The sequence below is a fragment of the Muntiacus reevesi genome, chromosome 4, assembly GCF_963930625.1.
Source record: "Muntiacus reevesi chromosome 4, mMunRee1.1, whole genome shotgun sequence".
Lineage (NCBI taxonomy): Eukaryota > Metazoa > Chordata > Mammalia > Artiodactyla > Cervidae > Muntiacus > Muntiacus reevesi.
In genome coordinates this window covers 110,746,545-110,766,001 of record NC_089252.1, presented here as the reverse complement: position 1 = coordinate 110,766,001, position 19,457 = coordinate 110,746,545, and the positions used below count along the sequence as shown (strand labels likewise).

At 42.7% G+C, this 19,457-nt stretch overlaps 1 protein-coding gene across 1 annotated transcript; it reads left to right on the top strand.

Annotated features, from left to right (window-relative positions):
- The first annotated feature begins 7,642 nt into the window (after positions 1–7,642).
- FAM240A (family with sequence similarity 240 member A) lies at positions 7,643–11,420 on the top strand. The gene is made up of 2 exons (XM_065933867.1): positions 7,643–7,791; positions 9,287–11,420. Exons 1-2 carry the CDS (start codon positions 7,649–7,651, stop codon positions 9,387–9,389), a joined length of 246 nt encoding a protein of 81 aa, XP_065789939.1. The 5' UTR covers positions 7,643–7,648; the 3' UTR covers positions 9,390–11,420.
- Positions 11,421–19,457: the final 8,037 nt, after the last annotated feature.

The following is a 19,457-nucleotide window of genomic DNA, read 5'->3' as shown; positions in this document are numbered from 1 at the left end:
AAGAACACAAAAAGCTCCTTGAAATTGCTTGAAGGCCCCTTTCAACTGAGAAGCCCTTCTCAGTTTAATGCCTTTGCTGGAAGAGGGTCATCGGTGTCCAGTTCCTACTCCCGCTGGGGGAGAAGTAAGCAAACTGTGAAATGTCATCACCAAGCGCCCTGAGTGGATTAGCAGCTCCAAAGGGCAGCACACATCTCCAAGTCATCCTGTAAAGTGACCCCAAAGTGTGGCTTGTCACACCATCCTGGGCTCGTTTATTCTCTGAAGGGCTGAGGCCAGCCTGATGCACAGCAGGTTCAAGCTCATGCATAATCCAGAGCATATTTTGCACAATAACTCTGGTTCCAGCCAAGTCATGGTCCTGGCAGGGCCTGCCAGAGCGGAAGCTTACCTACCCTGGGTTGGGTAGGGGGAACAGGCGATGGGGGCTATTTTCCACCAGGAAGGAGGTCATCATGTGCCTGGAATGATATCTCTGTGATTCTGCTACTAATTTGGTGCCTGTAACCTTGAAAGGCTGAGTTGTTTCTGAAACACCTCCCCTCCACATATAAAGGGTGCCCTGAGGTTTCAGGACCAGACCGGGGCTGTTGCAAACCCTAGCTGCAATACTCACCCTCCTTGACATTGTATCAAGACAGCAGCAGATTCATCACAAAGGTAAATGATGTTGAACTTGAGTGTAGGTGGGATGGAAGTTCATCTTGCACTTCTCGAGGGGAAGTGAATGGAGAGAGTTCTTGTAACCCTTTCTTTTTCAGTCACTGGGGTTCATCTTTCCCTCTGAACTCTCATCTTACACCTGTTTGGGAATGGTGGAATTCCACTGCTTAGAAATCTCAACAGGACTTTTCCATATGTAGTTTATATATTTAAGTAATGCATTCAAAACAGCTCTGTGAGAGAACCAGAAATCCATTTCAGTGATCATTTAACAGGGCTCTGATAAGATGAAATCCTGTAAACAAAAACAGTGCATATTGAGGGGGAAATGCTAAACCTCAGAGAAATCAACATCCGTTCAAATAGAGATGCTCAACTACAGCGGGCTCCTCAGAAGACTGATGCTTAAGAGGATGTACTAAATTCTGGTCTTTGTAATTCTGAAAACTGAGCTTCTTAAACTTTCCTATGTGCATGAATCATCTAGGGATCAGATTAAAATGCAGATTTTGATTCAGATTTTGGTCTTGATAAACTCTGCATTCATAACAACTCCTAGGTGATACCAATGCAGCTGGTCCATGCAACAACTGAGAAGGTTCTGTGGTGTTTCAGGGATTGTAAATAATCTTTAGACTTTTCAATGACTGAATCTTATAAAATCAGTGAAAAATCAAAAACGGTTCTGTTCTATTTTTAAATTTTGATTTGTATGTTAACATAGAGCAAAATGACTCTTCTGTGCGTGCTCATTTCTAAGAATTTATCACATATTCAGCTCTGTGGAACTACCACAGAGGTATACAGTCAGGATACAGAACAATTCCATCACCCCTACCCCTAATTTCTTCATGATCTGGCTTTGAAGTTATGCTCTCTCCCTATCTCTAACCCCAAGTAGTTATTATAGGCTTGTCTTTTCAAGAATGTTGTATAAATGGAATCATAAAGGGTATATAGTCTATTGAGACTGGCTTCCTCCACTCAACATGAATGCCTTTGAGGTTCATCCAAGTTATTGAAAATATCAACAGTATTCTTTTTTTGTTACTGCACAGTATTTCATCCTACAGATGTCCAACAGTTATTCACACATTCAAAGACTGTTGGTTGTCTCCCCTTTTTGGCATGAAAAATAGAACTGTGTATAGGTGTACAGATTTTTACTAGAACATTAGTTTACATTCATTGTTGTTGGTTGGTGAGTCGCTAAATTGTGTCTGACATTTTTGCAACCCCATAGACTATAGCCGGCCAAGCTCCTCTGTCCATGGGATTTCCCAGGCAAGAATATTGGAGTGGGTTGCCATTTCCTTCTCTAGGGGAGCTTCCCAACCCAGGGATCGAACTTGCTTCTTCTACATTGGCAGGTGGATTCTTTACCACTGAGCCACCTGGGAAGCCATGGTTTGCATTTCTCTAGGCTAAATACCTGGGAATGGAATTGATGGGTCATATGGTGGGAATATGTTTAACTTGACAAGTCATACATTGACAGTTCCAGTTGCTCTACACCTCTCCCCTCCAGCACTTGATATTGTCAATATATAAATTTTTATTTTGGCCATTCTTTTAAGGATGTAGTGGTATCTCTGCACTTTTCATTTAATTTGTATTTTCCTAGTGGCTAATGATGTTCAACGTCTTTTAATGCTTACTTGTTATCTGTTCATTCTCTTCGGTGAAGTGTCTGCTAACGTGCTTTTCCATCTTTTACTTGGGTTGTTTGCTTTCCTACTGCTGAGTTTTGATAGCTCTTCATATATTCTGGACACAAATCCTTTGTCATAAACATGATTTGCAAATATTTTTTCTCAATTTGTATCTCGTCTTTTCATTCTCTTTTGGAGAGCAAAACTTTCCAATTTTGATGAAGCCCATTTTATTGAAATTTTTTTCCTTTCATGGAGTGTGCTTTTTATGTCATGTCTAAAAATTCTTTACCTAGCCCCAAGTCACACACACCAAAAAACCCACTAGATTTTCTCTTTAGAAGTTTTATAGTTTTACATTTTATATTAGATCTATAATAAGTTGATTTTTATATACCGTGTGGGCCTTAGAGGATTTTCTGGTTGATTTTTTTTTTCGCGTATTAGTATCCTGTTGTTTCAACACTATTTGTCGAGACATGTCTTTGATGTGTTTTTTTGGCCTTTTTTTTTTTTTTTTGCTGAGATCACACATCTTCATTACTGTAGCTTTACAGTAAGACTTAACATTCAGTTCAGTTCAGTTGCTCAGTCATGTCCAACTCTTTGCGACCCCATGAATCGCAGCACACCAGGCCTCCCTGTCCATCACCAACTCCCGGAGTCTACCCAAACCCATGTCCATCAAGTCGGTAAAGCCATCCAGCCATCTCATCCTCTGTTGTCCCCTTCTCCTCCTGCCCCCAATCCTTCCCAGCATTAGGGTCTTTTCCAATGAGTCAACTCTTCGCATCAGGTGGCCAAAGTATTGGAGTTTCAGCTTCAATATCACTCCTTCCAATGAACACCCAGGACTGATCTCCTCTAGGATGGACTCATTGAATCTCCTTGCAGTCCAAGGGACTCTCAAGAGTCTTCTCCAACACCGCAGTTCAAAAGCATCAATTTTTCAGCGCTCAGCTTTCTTTATAGTCCAACTTTCACATCCATACATGACTACTAGAAAAACCATAGCTTTGACTAGACGGACTTTTGTTGTCAAAGAAATGTCTCTGCTTTTAAATATGTTGTCTAGGTTGGTCATAACTTTTCTTCCAAGGAGCAAGTGTCTTTTAATTTTATGGCCGCAGTCACCATCTGCAGTGATTTTGGAGCCCAAAAACATAAAGTCTGTCACTGTTTCCACTGTTTCCCCATCTATTTGCCATGAGGTGATGGGACCAGATTCCATAATTTTAGTTTTCTGAATGTTGAGTTTTAAGCCAACTTTTTCACTCTCCTCTTTCATCAAGAGGCTCTTTAGTTCTTCTTCGCTTTCTGCCATAAGGGTGGTGTCATCTGCATATCTGAGGTTATTGATATTTCTCCTGGCAATCTTGATTCCAGCCTGTGCTTCATCCAGCCCAGTGTTTCTCATGATGTACTCTGCATATAAGTTAAATAAGCAGCGTGACCATATACAGCCTTGATGTACTCCTTTCCTGATTTGGAACCAGTCTGTTGTTCCACGTTCAGTTCTAACTGTTGCTTCTTGACCCGAATACAGATTTCTCAGGAGGCAGGTCAGGTGGTCTGGTATTCCCATCTCTTTTAAGAATTTTCCAATTTGTTGTGATGCACATAGTTAAAGGCTTTGGCATAGTCAACAAAGTATGCTCAGAGGACAGAGAGAAAAGTAGTGAGTGTCTGCTCTACCCAGTGGGACCACAGCTCCTCCTATCAGAGCTGTTGGGTTTTGCATCTCTGTAGGCCCTGCTGCTGGTCCATTTATTCCATTGCTGCTGCCAAGCTCCCTCACCTGGGAATTTCCTTGATCAGTTGGGACACAGTGAACCACAACTAGTCGAGAGTCATAGTATTCTTATGGAGATAACTCTCACATCCCTCAATCTGGGTTTTATATTCTGAATAACCAGAGACTTGGGAAGTTAAATGATTGACACAGCAATTAGCACTCACAATGGGCAAATATGTGACTTTGTCTCAGCTGACTCACTAAGATCAATTGACCCCTGGGGCAGTACTGATGCCTCACGGATGGTGAAAAATTCAACACACTTTGTTTAACTGACTTCTATGAAGGTGTTGTATGCTGCTGTTCTCTTTAAGCATGCATTAATTTTGTGAAGTAAAGTTTATAATTGCCATTGAAGTTATGGCTTTTCTGAGTTGGTGGTGATTGACTGGAAGGAATACTATTGAGTCTCTTGACAGGAATGCTATGTGCTATGTGCTCAGTCGTTCAGTCATGTCTGACTCTTTGTGACCCCAAGAACTGTGGCCTGCCAGGCTCCTCTGTTCATGGAATTTTTCAGGCAAGAATACTGGAATGGATTGCCCTATTTCTTCCTCCAAGGGATCTTCCTGACCCAGGGATCGAACCTGTGTCTCTTGTGTCTCCAGCATTGGCAGGGAGATTCTTTACCACTGTGCCACCTGGGAACGCCGTCTGGTGGATGGTATTGTTGGCTGAGCAGATACAGACGAATAGTCACTTATTCATCAAGGACAATCCTCCGCATTTTCAAAGGACTTTCTGACTACTGATATCTTCCTTGTCTCATTTCTGCAAGCTAGAATAGTTGTCCTCGTTTTAGAAGCCAGAAAACACAAATGTTCCTGGAAATGTGTATTATCCCTGAAGGAATGGGCTAAATCCTAACAATGAGATGCTGAATCTCCCAGAAGGTTAGAGCTGGGGAACTTGGATGAATCTCTAGTCCAAAGATAGAAGACAATTTTTCTCTATTTATTGAGACACAACTTATGTGTAATAAAATTCACCTGCTTTAGGTGTACAGTTTGATAAGTTTCAGCATTGGATACAGCTGTGTCAGCATGAGGAGAAACAAGATATAAAACATTTCCACAGCCTGAAAAAGTTACCAGGCCACCCCATTGCTTCTGTCCCTCTGCTTCTGCAGGGCTCTCACCTTAGGCCTCTGCAGAGTCCACTTCCCACACTCCGCGTGCTCCTACCCCCTCATCCTGCATGTCCCTGCCCTTAGGAAGCACCCCGAGGCCCTCAGGCCAGGCCAGGTGGCCTCAGGGCGCCCCTCACTGGCCCCACAGACTGGCCCTCAGTGCCTGAAGCACTGCCACAGGGAACACTGCCACTTCCTGGCCAGACCTTCAGGATAAAGATAACTTGGAGGTGGGGGCATTTATTCAACAAATATTTACTGAGCACCAGTACACACTTTAATATATTTAAATAAGACATAGGATAATCTCATTTCCTAAAAGCTCTGGGAACTTACTGCAAGGACAGTTGGATCTCTGCTCTTTTGCCAGGAAAGTGTGAGATCACTGAGCATTTCCAGGAGATAAGAAAGTCACTCTCCTCCTTCTTAGGGGACAGCTGGGGCAGGGGATGGCGCCCGGGCCCTGAGTATGACAGCTGCCCCACTTACCACCTATATGACCTTGATAAGGTCAGATTGCCACTCAACCTCCTTACCTGCAAAATAGTGTCTTCCCTGAAAGACAACTGTTGCTGAGACATACCTAGGCCCAGCCTTCACTCCCTCAGCCTCCCTGGAGCCAGCTCTGGACACAGACATGACCAACACACAACAGGACAGGATCAAAGACTGAGTTCTCACCTTGGCTTGCACTTTAGAATCACAGCAGGAACTTTTAAAAATCCTGACACCTAGTACATTTTCAAGGCTGATGAAATTAGACTCCTTAAGGAGGAATCCCTGGCATCCATTTTTTGTAAAGTTCCCCAAGTCACTCCAAGGTCAGTGAAGGTCAACAGACACTGATTCAGAAAGAAAAGAGAAGTATAATTATCTTATGTCTATAGCAAGAAAGTTGGGGGGAGGTTGCGATGATTACTTATTGCTAATTATTGTCCTATATCCTGTACAATCTGAGGTTTTAGAATTACAAAAGGCTATGTGTATTTAGATCAGAACTCATAAACTGCAAAACACTTCTGCATTTATGATCAAATTTAATCTTCAGAGAAATTTTAAAGATGAGGAGACTGAGACCTGGAGAATTATTGGCAAACAGCAGGTGCCTCAAGTTGATAGGTCTGGAGTAAACGTCTGGTTTCAAACCTGTCTCACCTCCATCCTGCCCTAGTGCCCTTGCCCATCCCTCTGGGAGAGCTGTGATGCAGAACTTCATGCTGATTCCAGACCAAGTATCCACAGGCACCTTCAGTATTTCCCTTGGATGTCAGTGCCCAGACAACTCAACCTCTGTCCAACGTTGCTCGGGGTTGCTCTGCACAACCCTCTTTCTCTGGCTGCCCGTCTTTGCACGGGCATGACCAGGGCAGCGCCACTGACACCCCTCACTTTCGTTCACCATGTGGAGTTGACCTCTTCAGAATGCCTCCATTACCCTTGCGTCTGCCACCAGGTCCTAGCTCCTCCCTGGACATTTCCAGTTGCCCGTTAACTCCTTTCCCTGCGCCCACTCCCACCCCTCAGCCCCTGTTTTGACCTGTCTGCTGGACCCACTGAGGTCTGGGAGTTGGGCAGTGGTCTCTTCTTGTAAAAAGTGAGCATTATTGAGTACCTGACATGTGTGATTCCACACACAAGCGTGTATATACACACATGTGCATGTACACACATGCACGTGCACACCGAGCTGCTTGCTCTGTTGTGTCAGATGTGGGGACTGTTTTCTGTGACAAATCTCTTTAGTAAAGAGCCTGAAAATGTTCAGAGGTGTGCAGCCTGCCTTCTGCCTGTTACAGCCATGAGACCTCGAGCGAATTTAATCACTCCTCAAATGTCTCGCCTAGAAAATGAGGAAGAGGATATTGACTCATGGAGATATGATAACTAAAGGGACCAATAGCATAAAATGCCTGGCTCATACTTCCTGCTGATAAAAAGCTGAGAAGTCATTCATTTGTCAGGGGGAAGGAAGGACAGAGGTATTTGTCAGATGCTGGAGAAGGGATAGGCTACCCACTCCAGTATTCTTGGGCTTCCCTTGTGGCTCAGCTGGTAAAGAATCCACCTGCAATGCGGGAGACCTGGGTTCGATTCCCAGGTTGGGAAGATCCCCTGGAGAAGGGAAAGGCTACCCACTCCAGTATTCTGGCCTGGAGAATTCCATGGACTATAGTCTATGGAGTCGCAAAGAGTTGGACTGAGTGACTCTCACTTCACTTGTGACATGCTTCAGCAGGAAGCTTCTGCAGTCACATCCCTGGATCCCATCAATAAACCAGTGTGTCCCCATCATGAGGTTTTGTGCCTGAATGAGGCCTCCCTCAGGTGTGAAACAGCAGGATCTGTACCTTCCAGAGTATAAGGGAGCATGTTCTGTGGGGGTTCTGTCGATATTTTCTTTTTCAGGGGATGAACAATCAGTACGTCCGCCGGGAGGTCTTCTGCCGGAACACCTGTCACGAGCTCAAACGCTTCTGGGAAAGGGAAATTGGCAAACAGACTTACTACCGAGAATCAGAAGAACATCGCCTGGGAAGAAGTGCACTGAGAAAGTACGTGCCTTGTCTACTTTTTTATTATTAATTTTTAAAAATAAACTTTGATTTTTAGGGTGGTTTTAGGTTCACAGCACAACCCCGCTACACACAGCCTCTCCCACCAGCAACATGCCCCACTAGAGGGTACTCTATTACAATTCATGAACCCACATGGACACATCATAACGACCTTTGCTTGTGTGTTTTTTGAAAGAAAAATCTATTTCCCCAGAAAAATGCCAATCCTAAAGGATGCAATGTATTTTAATTTTTCCTGCATGGGGTCCTGCCACCATCTATGGTTATGGGCAGTAACTTAAGAAATTCTTCCAAGTTAACAAGTGTACACAGCTCTCATCTTTATAACCAGAAAGATCTCTCCTCTCTGTCACCATTTCTAGTGTGTGAGGGCTACACTAAATTTGTGGAGCATGTCAACAGATGTATCCATGAAGAGCAATCAAACAAAGGAGACAATGACCAATTAATGCTCAGTGCTCATTTGGATAATGACACAGGATGTCCTGTGTGGTTCTTGGAGGCTCTGGGCCCTCTGGTGTGCAACCCTGTTCTAGCCAAGCAAGTCGAGTGGAGAGCAGTGACTCATGCAAGCAGACCTGGGTTGCTGTCTCTGGAAACAGTGGCACTTCACCACCCTCACATACACAGCCTCTCGATGACTGCAGGGAATCACCTACAGGACACAGGAAAGGACAGGCCAGCTTGTCTGTTCCCTCAGAGGGAACAGTTCAATTGCTGTCTCTTCACTAAAACCACAACTAGTGTGTAGCCAGGGGCTGTGGGGCATGTGTATGCTAGCCATTTTATCTCCTCTATTGGCTTTTTAACTATATCTCCGTGTGTTATTCTAGTGGTTGCTTTAGGATTTATATACTTATCACATTCTACCTTCAAGTGATACATCATTTTCTGTAGAGGGTAAGAACCTTGCAATCATATGAATACAATTTTATCTCACCTCTGGTTTTTGAAAGATAGCTTTGCTGGGTAAACAATTCTAGATTGGCAGGGCTTTCCCCCCTTCTTATACTTTAAAAATATTGCACTTTCAAAGGAAAGTTTAGAAATTAAGACTAAAATAGTGCTCAAATAGAAAGAAAGAAAGTGAAGTCACTCAGTCATGTCAGACTCTTTGCAACCCCATGGACTGTAACCTACCAGGCTCCTCCATCCACGGGATTTTCCAGGCAAGAGTACTGGAGTGGGTTGCCATTTCCTTCTCCAGGTTATCTTCCCAACCCAGGGATCAAACCTGGGTCTCCCGCATTGTAGGCAGATGCTTTACCATCTGAGCCACCAGGGCTCAAATAGAAATGAGATTTCAAATATGTATATATTTAAATTTGCAAGTCCTCTGCATACCTTTTAAAACCCGAACACACACAAGCATACATAGAACACCTTCAGAATTAAAGGGAAAGGAGCTTCCCTGAACCAAAAGTCATGGAGAGGAATGCTCCATTTCTGTATATTTTGTTTCTATTTTCAGGCTCAGGGAAGAATGGAAGCAGAAAGTGGAAACAAAGCTGAGACTACGCAGCAATCCAGATGAGACAGAAAAGCAGGCTAACGTTGGTCAAGAGCTTCATTGACACAAGAGGATACAAAGCACTGAGGTCATTCTGCCAGGACAAGCCAGTGCAAATCCCTCAGTCCCTTTGCTACACCATACATATCCCATACTGTTGTTTCCCCCACCTGTGAGGGGATCTACCTGTGAATCCTTCTCCAGTGCTGAGTGGGAATTATTAGCCAAGATAGTCTTCTCTTCATGGGAGCCAGAATATTATTCCCTGTACCTCTAAAGATGGAATTATCTAACATCAAAGCTCTATGCAGCTTACTTTATTTCCATATTATCTTCTAATTTTGAAATCCCAATATTTCAAATTCTAAGCACACGAGGCGGGGGGGAGGAGGGTGTGATGATTTTTACAGTCATACTGGGTTGACCAAAAAGTTCACTCAGGGTTTTTGATAACATCTTATGGAAAAACTCAAATGAACTTTTGGCCAACCCAGTACTTTAAACATTTGCACAGTTAGTTTTGCTCTACACTTCCCCTAAGAAACAGATCATGTAATCCTTTCTCCTGTTTTCTTTTTACAAGAGAAATGCACCTGTCTGCAGCAATAAAAATATTGTAAATAGTCATTCATATAAGGTTTATAAATTAATTGATCTAATACTATGTTTTCTTCACATGAATTTAACTGGCTTATTCAAAAATATGTTCACATAGAACCACTCAATAAGATTAGGATAATTTTAATATAACTTGGCTGCCATGCCATTGCTGGCATGTGTGCTCTTTGTTTTGGCCATTCAGGCATGCAGGGTCTTAGTTCTCCCGACTAGCATCAAATCCAGGCCCTCGCAGTGAAAGTGAGAAGTCTTAATCACTGGGCCACTCTAGGCAAGTCCCACATGCTCTTCATTTTCTTGCTTTAGATCTCCACATGCCGGCAGCTAGGCTAAGGTGTATCTTGCCACCCCAACAAAGTGTCTGTCACATAGATTCTGGACTTTGAAATATCATTGTCACTGCCCAGCTATCTCTCAGAGCTCTTTACAGGGTTGCTGCTTCTTAAAGTGAAAATTATAACTAGGCCTGGTGCACTTCCCAAACAGGGCAAAGGAGCAGAGAGATAGATGTATGTTGTAAAGTACTTGATGGTTGTAGGCAGCTAGCACCTGCAAATCCCTACATATTCAAGCAGCAGTGCTACCAGGAGACACAGAGAGCGAGGCAAGGCAATTCTGAACAGAGAAAGTGAGGTGTTCCAGTCCTCTAAATGCCCTGATACATCACAAAGTGCTTCCATTAACATCCCCAGGGGGCCCAGATGGGACTCACCATCTCAATGGGAGGCAAGAAGAGTTAGGGGAGCATTTCCTCAGATTACACTTATATGATACAGGAAACAGGGCTCAGAGCCCTTCTCCCTGCCATGCTCTCTCATTCAACCTGGGATTCAATTCAATGAATAAACCACGAATCTCAGTTGGGGTCATTGAGAGCATTCTGATGAAAGACGAATTTTTGTTGGATATAAGAGGGAAAGTGAAAGTGTTAGTCACTTAGTCGTAGCTGTGTCACTACTCCATGGACTGTAGCCCACCAGGCTCCTCTGTACATGGAATTCTCCAAGCAAGAATACTGGAGTGGGTACCATTCCCTTCTCCAGGGGATCTTCGTGATCCAGGGATTGAACCTGGTCTACTGCATTGCAGACATATTCTTTATTGTCTGAGCCACCAGGAAAGCCCCTAAGAGGGAAATAGAAGTTAAAAAGAAGGAGAAGAAAAGACAGAACTTGCAGGTTCTGTCTGGGAGGCTCTTAGAAGCAAAGGCCTACCATCACGAACTGCAAAATGCTGCTGCTGGAATGTAAATGCAATCAAGTGAGGCAGAAAATGCAGGTGAAAATTTGTTGTGGATTTTCTGACTCATCACATGCCCAGCACTGTGCTATAAATACAGCAGAAAAAAAACAGAAGTGATGGCTCTGGAGGCTACAAGTCTAGGGAAGAAGAGAGCAGAAAAGCCAAGGTAATAACTATGAAGAACTAAATAACACTGGGAGCCACAGCAGCAAAGATGCCCACCTGATATGGGAACCCATTCTGGCCAAAAGAGGGCTTTTTAAGAACAGGCTAGTTAAGCCCACCTGGGCATGATCCAGTGAAGGTGAAATTCAGGACTCAGGTCCTGGATGTCTTGAGGGAATACATTTAGCTAAGCTAGAATGGGAGTGAGGAGAAATGTAGCAAGAGCTGAATCTGAAGAAATCAGCATCCGGGGCCTTGCTGGCTGAGCATCTGAGCTTTTCCCAAGGGCCAGCCACTGAAGGGTGCAACTGAAGGGTGTTGGCCAGGGGAGTGCCACAACGGACATGGTTCAGGAGGATTACTTTGCACAGAAAGATGGAAGGACAAGGGTGGGAAGGAAAGTCAAGAGCTTCTGCAGATACCTCTCAGGAGGCAAGAAGGCTCGCACGAAATCCTCAGTGCCCTGGCAACAATGACTAGGGGGAAAGAGGTGGGGAGAGAAGCATGAGTGCCTTTCTCACCGTACTAGACACTTGAAGTCCAAGATCAAAGTGGCAGCATGGTTAGTTTCTGATGACAGCTCTTTGCTGTCTTATAGATAGCCACTTCTCACTATGTCCTCACATGGCATAGGAGAGAGAAGGGGGAGAGAGAGGGTGAGAGAGGAAGGGAAAGAACAAGCTCTCAGGTGCCTCTTCTTGTTGTTGTTTAGTAGCTAAGTCGTGTCCGACTCTGTGACTCCATGGACTGTGGCCTGCCAGGCTAATCTGTCCATGGGATTTCCCAGGCAAGAATACTGCAGTGAGTTGCCATTTCCTTCTCCAGGATATCTTCCCGACCCAAGGATCGAATCTGTGTCTCCTGTGTTGGCAGGCAGGTTCTTTATCACCCAGCCACCAGGAAAGCCTGGTGTCTCTTCTTATAAGGACACTAATCCCACCATGAGGATCCCACCTGCATGACCTTATCTAAACCTAATAACCCCCCAGAGGCCTCATTTCTAAATACCTGTCTCTATGAAGGGTTAGGGCTTCAGGATATGAATTTGGGAAGGGGTAGGATTTGGGGGATAGGGAGGACACTGCAGTCCATAGAAGAATGGGATGCTTTCAATCTGGGTATGAAGTCCTGGACACAGCCCATTTATCAAACTGATCAGGACCAAACAGCAAAAACTTCGATAACTAAACTATGGCATGGAATGCCATAGGTTTCAAATTGACCTCTGGGTAGCACACAAGCAACAGACCACAAAAGCACTGCAAAGGCTTTGAAAAGTAATTGATATTTAAAACATAGCCCACAAAAGTGGGCCAGGACACGCATTCTTAACATAAATAGATTGACTGCCTATTAAAATAGTTATATGAAAAGGAGAGTCTCCTAACTTTGTTCTCAAAATGTCCAGGATACAGTCCAAAATTACTCATACCAAGAGTCAAGAAAATCTCAACTCAAATGGGAAAAGATAATCAACAGACACTTAGTACTGAGATGACATACAGGTTGAAATCATCTGACAAGGATTTTAAAGCAGTTATATAAACACTTCAACAAGCAATCACAAGAACTCTTTAGGCAAATGGAAAAAGTAAAAAAAAATCAGGAAAGGAACAATAGATATGTAGAAGAACCAAATGGAACTTTTAGAAATGAAAGCTTTCACAACCAAGGCAAACAAACAACAAAAATAACACTGGATGAGTTCAAGGGCAGAAAAGAAAATATAGAGAAAAGGATCAGTGAAGTTTCAGATACTTGATAAAATTATTTAATTTGAATAAGAAAGAGAAAACAGTTTTGTTTAATTTTTTTTTTTTTTTTTTTTTTGGCAGTGCTGCATGGCTTGTAGGATCTTAGTTCTTCAACCAGAGATTGAACCCACACCCTCTGCCTTAACCATTGGATTACCAGGGAAGTCCTGACTATAGTTTTCTTAAAAAAAAAGAAAAATAGCAGAGTATCAGGACCCATGGGACAATAGCAAAAGATATAAAATTTGTGTCAGTGGAGTCCCAAGAGGAGAGGATGCCTACTCTCACCACTTCTATTCAACATAGTACTAGACATCAAGTGAGAGCAACTAGCCAAGAAAAAGAAAATAAAAGGTTTATCTTTGTTCTTATATGACATGATCTTATATCAAGATAACCCTAAAGATTACACACAAATACAAAATAAACTGTCAGAACTAATAATAAGTGAATTCAAAAAAGTTGAAGAATATAAAATATACTCAAAAATCAGTTATATTTATAATGTACCAAAAATGAACTATGTGGAAAAGATTATGAAAACAATTCCATTTGTAATAGCATCAAAAAAAATAATAATATACTTAGGAATTAAATTAACTAAAAAGGCAAAAAGTTTTGTACACTTAAAAGTACAAATTTAAAAGATACAAATAAATGAAAAGACATATTTATGGATTGGAAAAATTAATATAGTTAAGACATCAGTATTATCCAAAGCAATCTATAGATTCAACACAATCTTATAAAAATCTCAATGGTGATTTTTACAGTAATAGAAAAATCTGCCGTAAAATTCAATGAACTCCAAACAACCAAAAACAATCCTGAAAAAGAAGAAAGTTGGAGGTCTCATAGTTGCTGATTTCAAAACTTTCTACAAAGCTAAAGTAATCAAAACAATGTGGTACTGGCATAAAGACAGACACATAGGCCAATGTAATAACATAGAGAGCTAAAAAATAAACTTGCATATGTGGTCAGATGATTTTCACAAGGGTGGCAAAACCATTCAATGGGAAAGGATAGTCATTTCAGCAAATGGTGCTGGGAAAAACTGAATATTGACATGGAAAAGAATGAAGTTGGACATTTATTATACCATTTACAAAAATAAACTCAGAATGAACCAAAGACCTAAATATAAGGGCTAAAACTATAAAATTCTTAGAAGAAAACATAGGGGGTAACTTTATGAATTGAATTTGACAATAATTTCTTAATTTGACTTGGATATGATGACAAAAGAAAAAATAGATCATTTGGGCTACATCAAAATAAAAAACTTCTTTACATAAAAGGACACAATCCATAGCGTGAAAAGGCAACCCATGGAATGGGTGAAAATATATACAAATCATATATCTGATAAGGGTTTCACAGCCAGAACATATGAAGAACTACAACTCAACAACAAAACACAAACTACCTAATTCAAAAATGGGTAATGTAGTTAAGTAGCTATATTTAAGTGGAAATTCAACAGAAATCTCCAAAGAAAATATGCAAGTGGCCAAAAGCCCATTAATATATGCTCAACATCCTTAAATCATTAGGGAGATGCAAATCAAAATTACAATGAGATACCACCTCACACCCATAAGATGGCTACTATCCAAAAAACAGAAAGTAAGTATTGGTGAGGATGTGGAGAAATTGAAAACCTGTCTGTTAGTGGGACTGTAAAAATAGTACAATTGTGAAAAACAGTGTATCGGTTCCTCAAAAAATTAAATGAAGAATTATCACATGGACCAGCAATTCTACTGCATGTATACTCAAAAGAATTTAAAGCAGGAGGTTAAGCGGTATTTATACACTTACATCCATAGGAGCATTATCCACAGTAGCCAAAAGGTAGAAGCAACCCAAATATCCATCAACGAACGAATGGATAAGCAAAATATGGCATATCCATACAATGAAACACTATGGAGCTTTAAATAGGAAGGAAGGTCTGACACATGGTACAACATGAATAAACCCTGAGGACATTGGGCTAAGTGGAATAAGCTAGTCACGCAGGAACAAATACTGTATCCCACCAGACTTGCATGGAATGGGGAAGGAGCAGTTTCCTCAAATAAAAGGCAGAAGGTGTACTGAGCAGAAAAGAATTTGTCCTCATAGATCCAAGGGGATCATGACCAAATGGCAAACACCCACAGGACCTCAACAGATCTGTGGTCACATTCCCACCCTTAGCTGTTCTGAGCAGCATCTGCTCAGAGCTAAACTCAGAGAAGTTCCTTTCTGGCTTTCCTTTCCAAATCTGTGGTTCCCACAGCAGCCAGGCTTATACCGCAGAGCCTTGTCCTGACTTGGGTTCAGAAACGAGCGTGGTGCAGACCCTACAGACATTTCCCCAGGGTGAGGTGGGGTGGATCAAGGAGGAATCCATTTCCTTCTGAGAATCTGAATGAATACCATGGAAATCTGAGAGCGCCAGGGGCCACCATGGCCTCAGACTGTAAAGCGGAGAAGTCTAGCTGCTCAGAAATAAGAGGGAAGCAGATGCCTGGAGAAAAACATTAGGGGTGAATAAAGTGTCCTCCAAGGTTTTCGGGGCCTTCCACTCCCAGTTCTCATCCTTCCCAGGGTCTGACTGCTTACCCAACTTGGGCTCCATAAGGTACGGATGCATCTGTATAATAAATTCTCTTTTCAAAGCTGCCTACACATTTCTCTTATTCACAAAGTTACAAACAATATGGATTAAAGGAGACTTCAGGACTTACCTGGTGGTCCAGTGGTTAAGAATCCACCTGCCAATGCAAGGGACATAGGTTCTATCCCCAGTCTGGAAGGACCCCACAGGCCGCGGGGCAATTAATTCTTTGTGTCACAACTACTGAGCCTGTTCTAGAGGCCGTGTTCCACAACAAGGGAAGCCACCGCAAGGAGGAGCCTGAGCACCACAACAAAGAGTAGCCGCCGTTCGCCAAAACTGGAGAAAGCCCAAGCCCAGCAGTGAAAACCCAGTGCAGTCAAAAATAAATAAATAAACATTTAAAGGAGATTTCAGAGTCTGGATCAGGGAATGGGGCTGTTTTGTAGAGACTGGGCCTCCCACATCGCCCGTGACGTCTGCTGGGACCTGAGGTCCCAGAAGTGTGTAGTGCCCTAGAATGCCAAGTTACACCTCTAAAGGGGAAAGAGTCAGTCTCAGAAGTTTGGTGCTAGGTTGCCTACTGGAAGGAGAACACCCAGAGTCCACTCAACTCATGGACTAAATTGTGCAAACAAACCTCTCCCAGTTCTACCTCAAGGGCAGCCTAAATACCGTGGATTCTCCAGAGCAGTCCCGATTTCGAATGTGTTGCCAATATCTGCTCCTGTGTCACCATTTTTGGTGAAGAAATGTGGTCACCATAAATATACACCAACAGGATTCCAAGGGTTTTTCAAAGACATCTCTCGTGGGTTCTCTTGGCTCAGCAAGTAAGTACTATGCATACACTGGATAAAGGAATTAGTGATCAGAAGCTACTGGACAGGGGAGGATGTATTCCACAGGGCCCAGGGAGCTGGTGTTGTTTGTTCTGAAGCCACGAAGCACCTGATAATTTGTGTCGGGCTAACTTTCTGTATAACATATTAAACATACAGAAAGAGAATTCTACTGTGCATAATTCTAGCTAGATGACCTTAATTATTTATGAGCTTCAGTTTCCTCATCTTTATAATACAGTTAAAAATTACTTTCTTCATAAGTAAAGTACAGTGCCTGACATATCATAAGTTATGGTAGGCAAATAGATGGTGCAAATGGAGGTGTAAAGCAACTGAATAGATTGCTAAACTTCTAAGAATGATAATTTCTAGAGTTATAAATAGCCTTCAAGTAAGTGCTCTTAAAGGCTGTTCCCACATTTAAATGCTCAAGGTCAAAGTATTCTTTCTTCTAAGATTTTCCCAGAAAGTTTCTCCTCTTCCACTCCCATCTTCCACCACCCCGAATCACATTATCTCCATAAACAGTGCCCCAGTCGCTCTGTTACTCAGATTAGAATCTAGTCACCCTGGCTCTTCTCTCTCTTAAGCCTTCCATCCAAACCACTCACAAATCCTGCCAGTTCTACCTTCAAAATTCACAAGGTTCTTAAGTTCATAAGGTTTAGAATGAGACCACTACACCCTAGTTCAACGGTGACAGTAACTTTAACACAATTAAAATTTATCATCTTTATACTGCTTAATTTATAAGAGAAGGTCAGAGCCTTCCACTCCCCCCAAGGACACCTTCTTTGGGAAGTGCTGCCCCCTTTCCATGAGTGATGGTTCACTTAGGATGGGTGCAAGGGAGTTGTGTTGGTGAGCTTTAGGTCCCTCAGGAAGCGTGATGGAAGTGGTACTTTTTAAATAAAGTGTGAAGCAGAGAAAGACTCCTATTTCTAGGCTACTGCTCAGATATTCTGGAGCACTACCTCCTCAGGACACTTTTTAGATACTGTAAAAATGGATATCTTAGGACTTTCTGTTTCAATGTGTATCTGGTCTCCTAAATGGGGGATAGAGACTCGGCAGAAGTCTTGGCTAGTTCCATGCTGGTCTATGACCCATCAGAGAGAATGATGAATTCACAGTCAAGGAGGTAATGAGTGGGAAGAAGAGGTCTTGGACTTGGAGATCCCATTTCTATGGGGACAGGTTTTATGGGCGTGCTGGCAGGTGGAACAGTTTGTGAATGTCGCATCTCTGAGTATTAAAAAGGGATGTCTCTCTTTGGAAATACCCCAGCATTGCTGACTGGGTGGGGCTCTAAGCTATTCCCAGGTTGAACGTGTCCCGAAGAGATTTTTATTGATTGGTATGGTTTAGTTTAGTTTTTTGTGAAGCACGTGAATATAAGCAGAATGAAATTCTTCTTTTAGGACTGATCATAAAATTAACTTGTCATGTCCACCTATGTGGATGCAACTTATCATTTTTAAAGTTCCACTGGAATTATCTTCTAGGAAAAAACATGTTTATGGAATCTTGTATAGTGCTTGAAAATAATACCTGTATGACATAGGATTAGTTTGTTTGAGGTCAAAAAAGAGGCTTAAGGGATGAATCAGGCCCTGAAGCCCAGCTCCCAGGCCATCCTGTCCTTCTGGCTTGCATCCTCTTAAGAGATCTGAACAGTCCTAGATGTTGTTCTTTGGAAATGAGCAGGCACTGCTTCCTTTTCTCTAATCTGTGGAAAGGTCACCAGGATGATGCATCTACCAGGTTGAAGACCAGCTTTGGGAGAACTTGAAAAACAAACAGTGGGCGGAGACCAGGAAAGGAAGGTTCCAGCTACATGGTCTGGCTGTGGGGAAAGGGTAAGGTAAGTTGGGGCCAGGAAGACCCAGGGCCCACCTCAGGGGGCTCTGAGGCTGAATGTGAAAGCAGAAACCTTGACTGCCTTGGCATCCAGTACAGCCCTAGGGTCTGGAACAACATTCGTAATAGGTTATGAGACATACAACTTACCTGTTGGATGAATGAATGGAGCATTCACACAAGCACATTGCTCTATGAGAAACTCCTCAACAACATCCCATTCACAGCAGGGCCAAGGAGGCTGAACGGTTGTCACCTCGGGCAACATTTGCTCCCCCTTTCAGCAGAGAACTCACTCAGCTTGTCTGAATTAGTTCACATAAAACAGGCTGATATCCGTGGCTAAGCTTCAGAGGTTTCTCCTTTTTACAAGGGCACTTCCTGACCAGGAAGATTTCATTATTGCATAACTGTTCAATTGGTTCGATTCAGCCTATAAAATGAAGGGCATTACAGCGGCCTGATGCTTCTAGAACTTTTTCACATGTGTCCAGTCCAGCTGTGCCAGGCCTGAGTCCACCTCGGTGCACCCTGAGGCTTCTTGGCTGGCTTTTCCCTATTAAACATAACTGTGTATGTAAGCCCTGAGTGACTTTAGCGATGGGTGGTCACTGCTCCTTGTTCATGAAGCAGCCCAGTTCAGATCCTTCTAGCCCCAGAAAGCTACCTTGGAGGACAGCTCTAGAGTCTAATGAGGACTTGGGACAAAGAAGGCAGAGATCAAACTGAAGGAAGTAAAGTCCATGAATTAGAGAGAGAGTACATTTTTTTGGAAAGAATCCTGCAAAGGGTTTAGAAAAATTGATTCCCAATCTGATATATCACACTGACAGGCCAGCCAAATATATTTTGTTGGACTCACACAGCAGGTAATTAAGCTGACTGAACAGGACCTCAAGTTGCAGGATGAAATCCTTGGACAGTATTGATTCAATCTTGTCCCCCAGGGTTCAGGACCCATCAGCCAAACAAATCCCAGCAAGCCTGATGATGTGTACTTTAGAAAGCCAAGGGGCGAATAGCATTGAAACAAGTATACT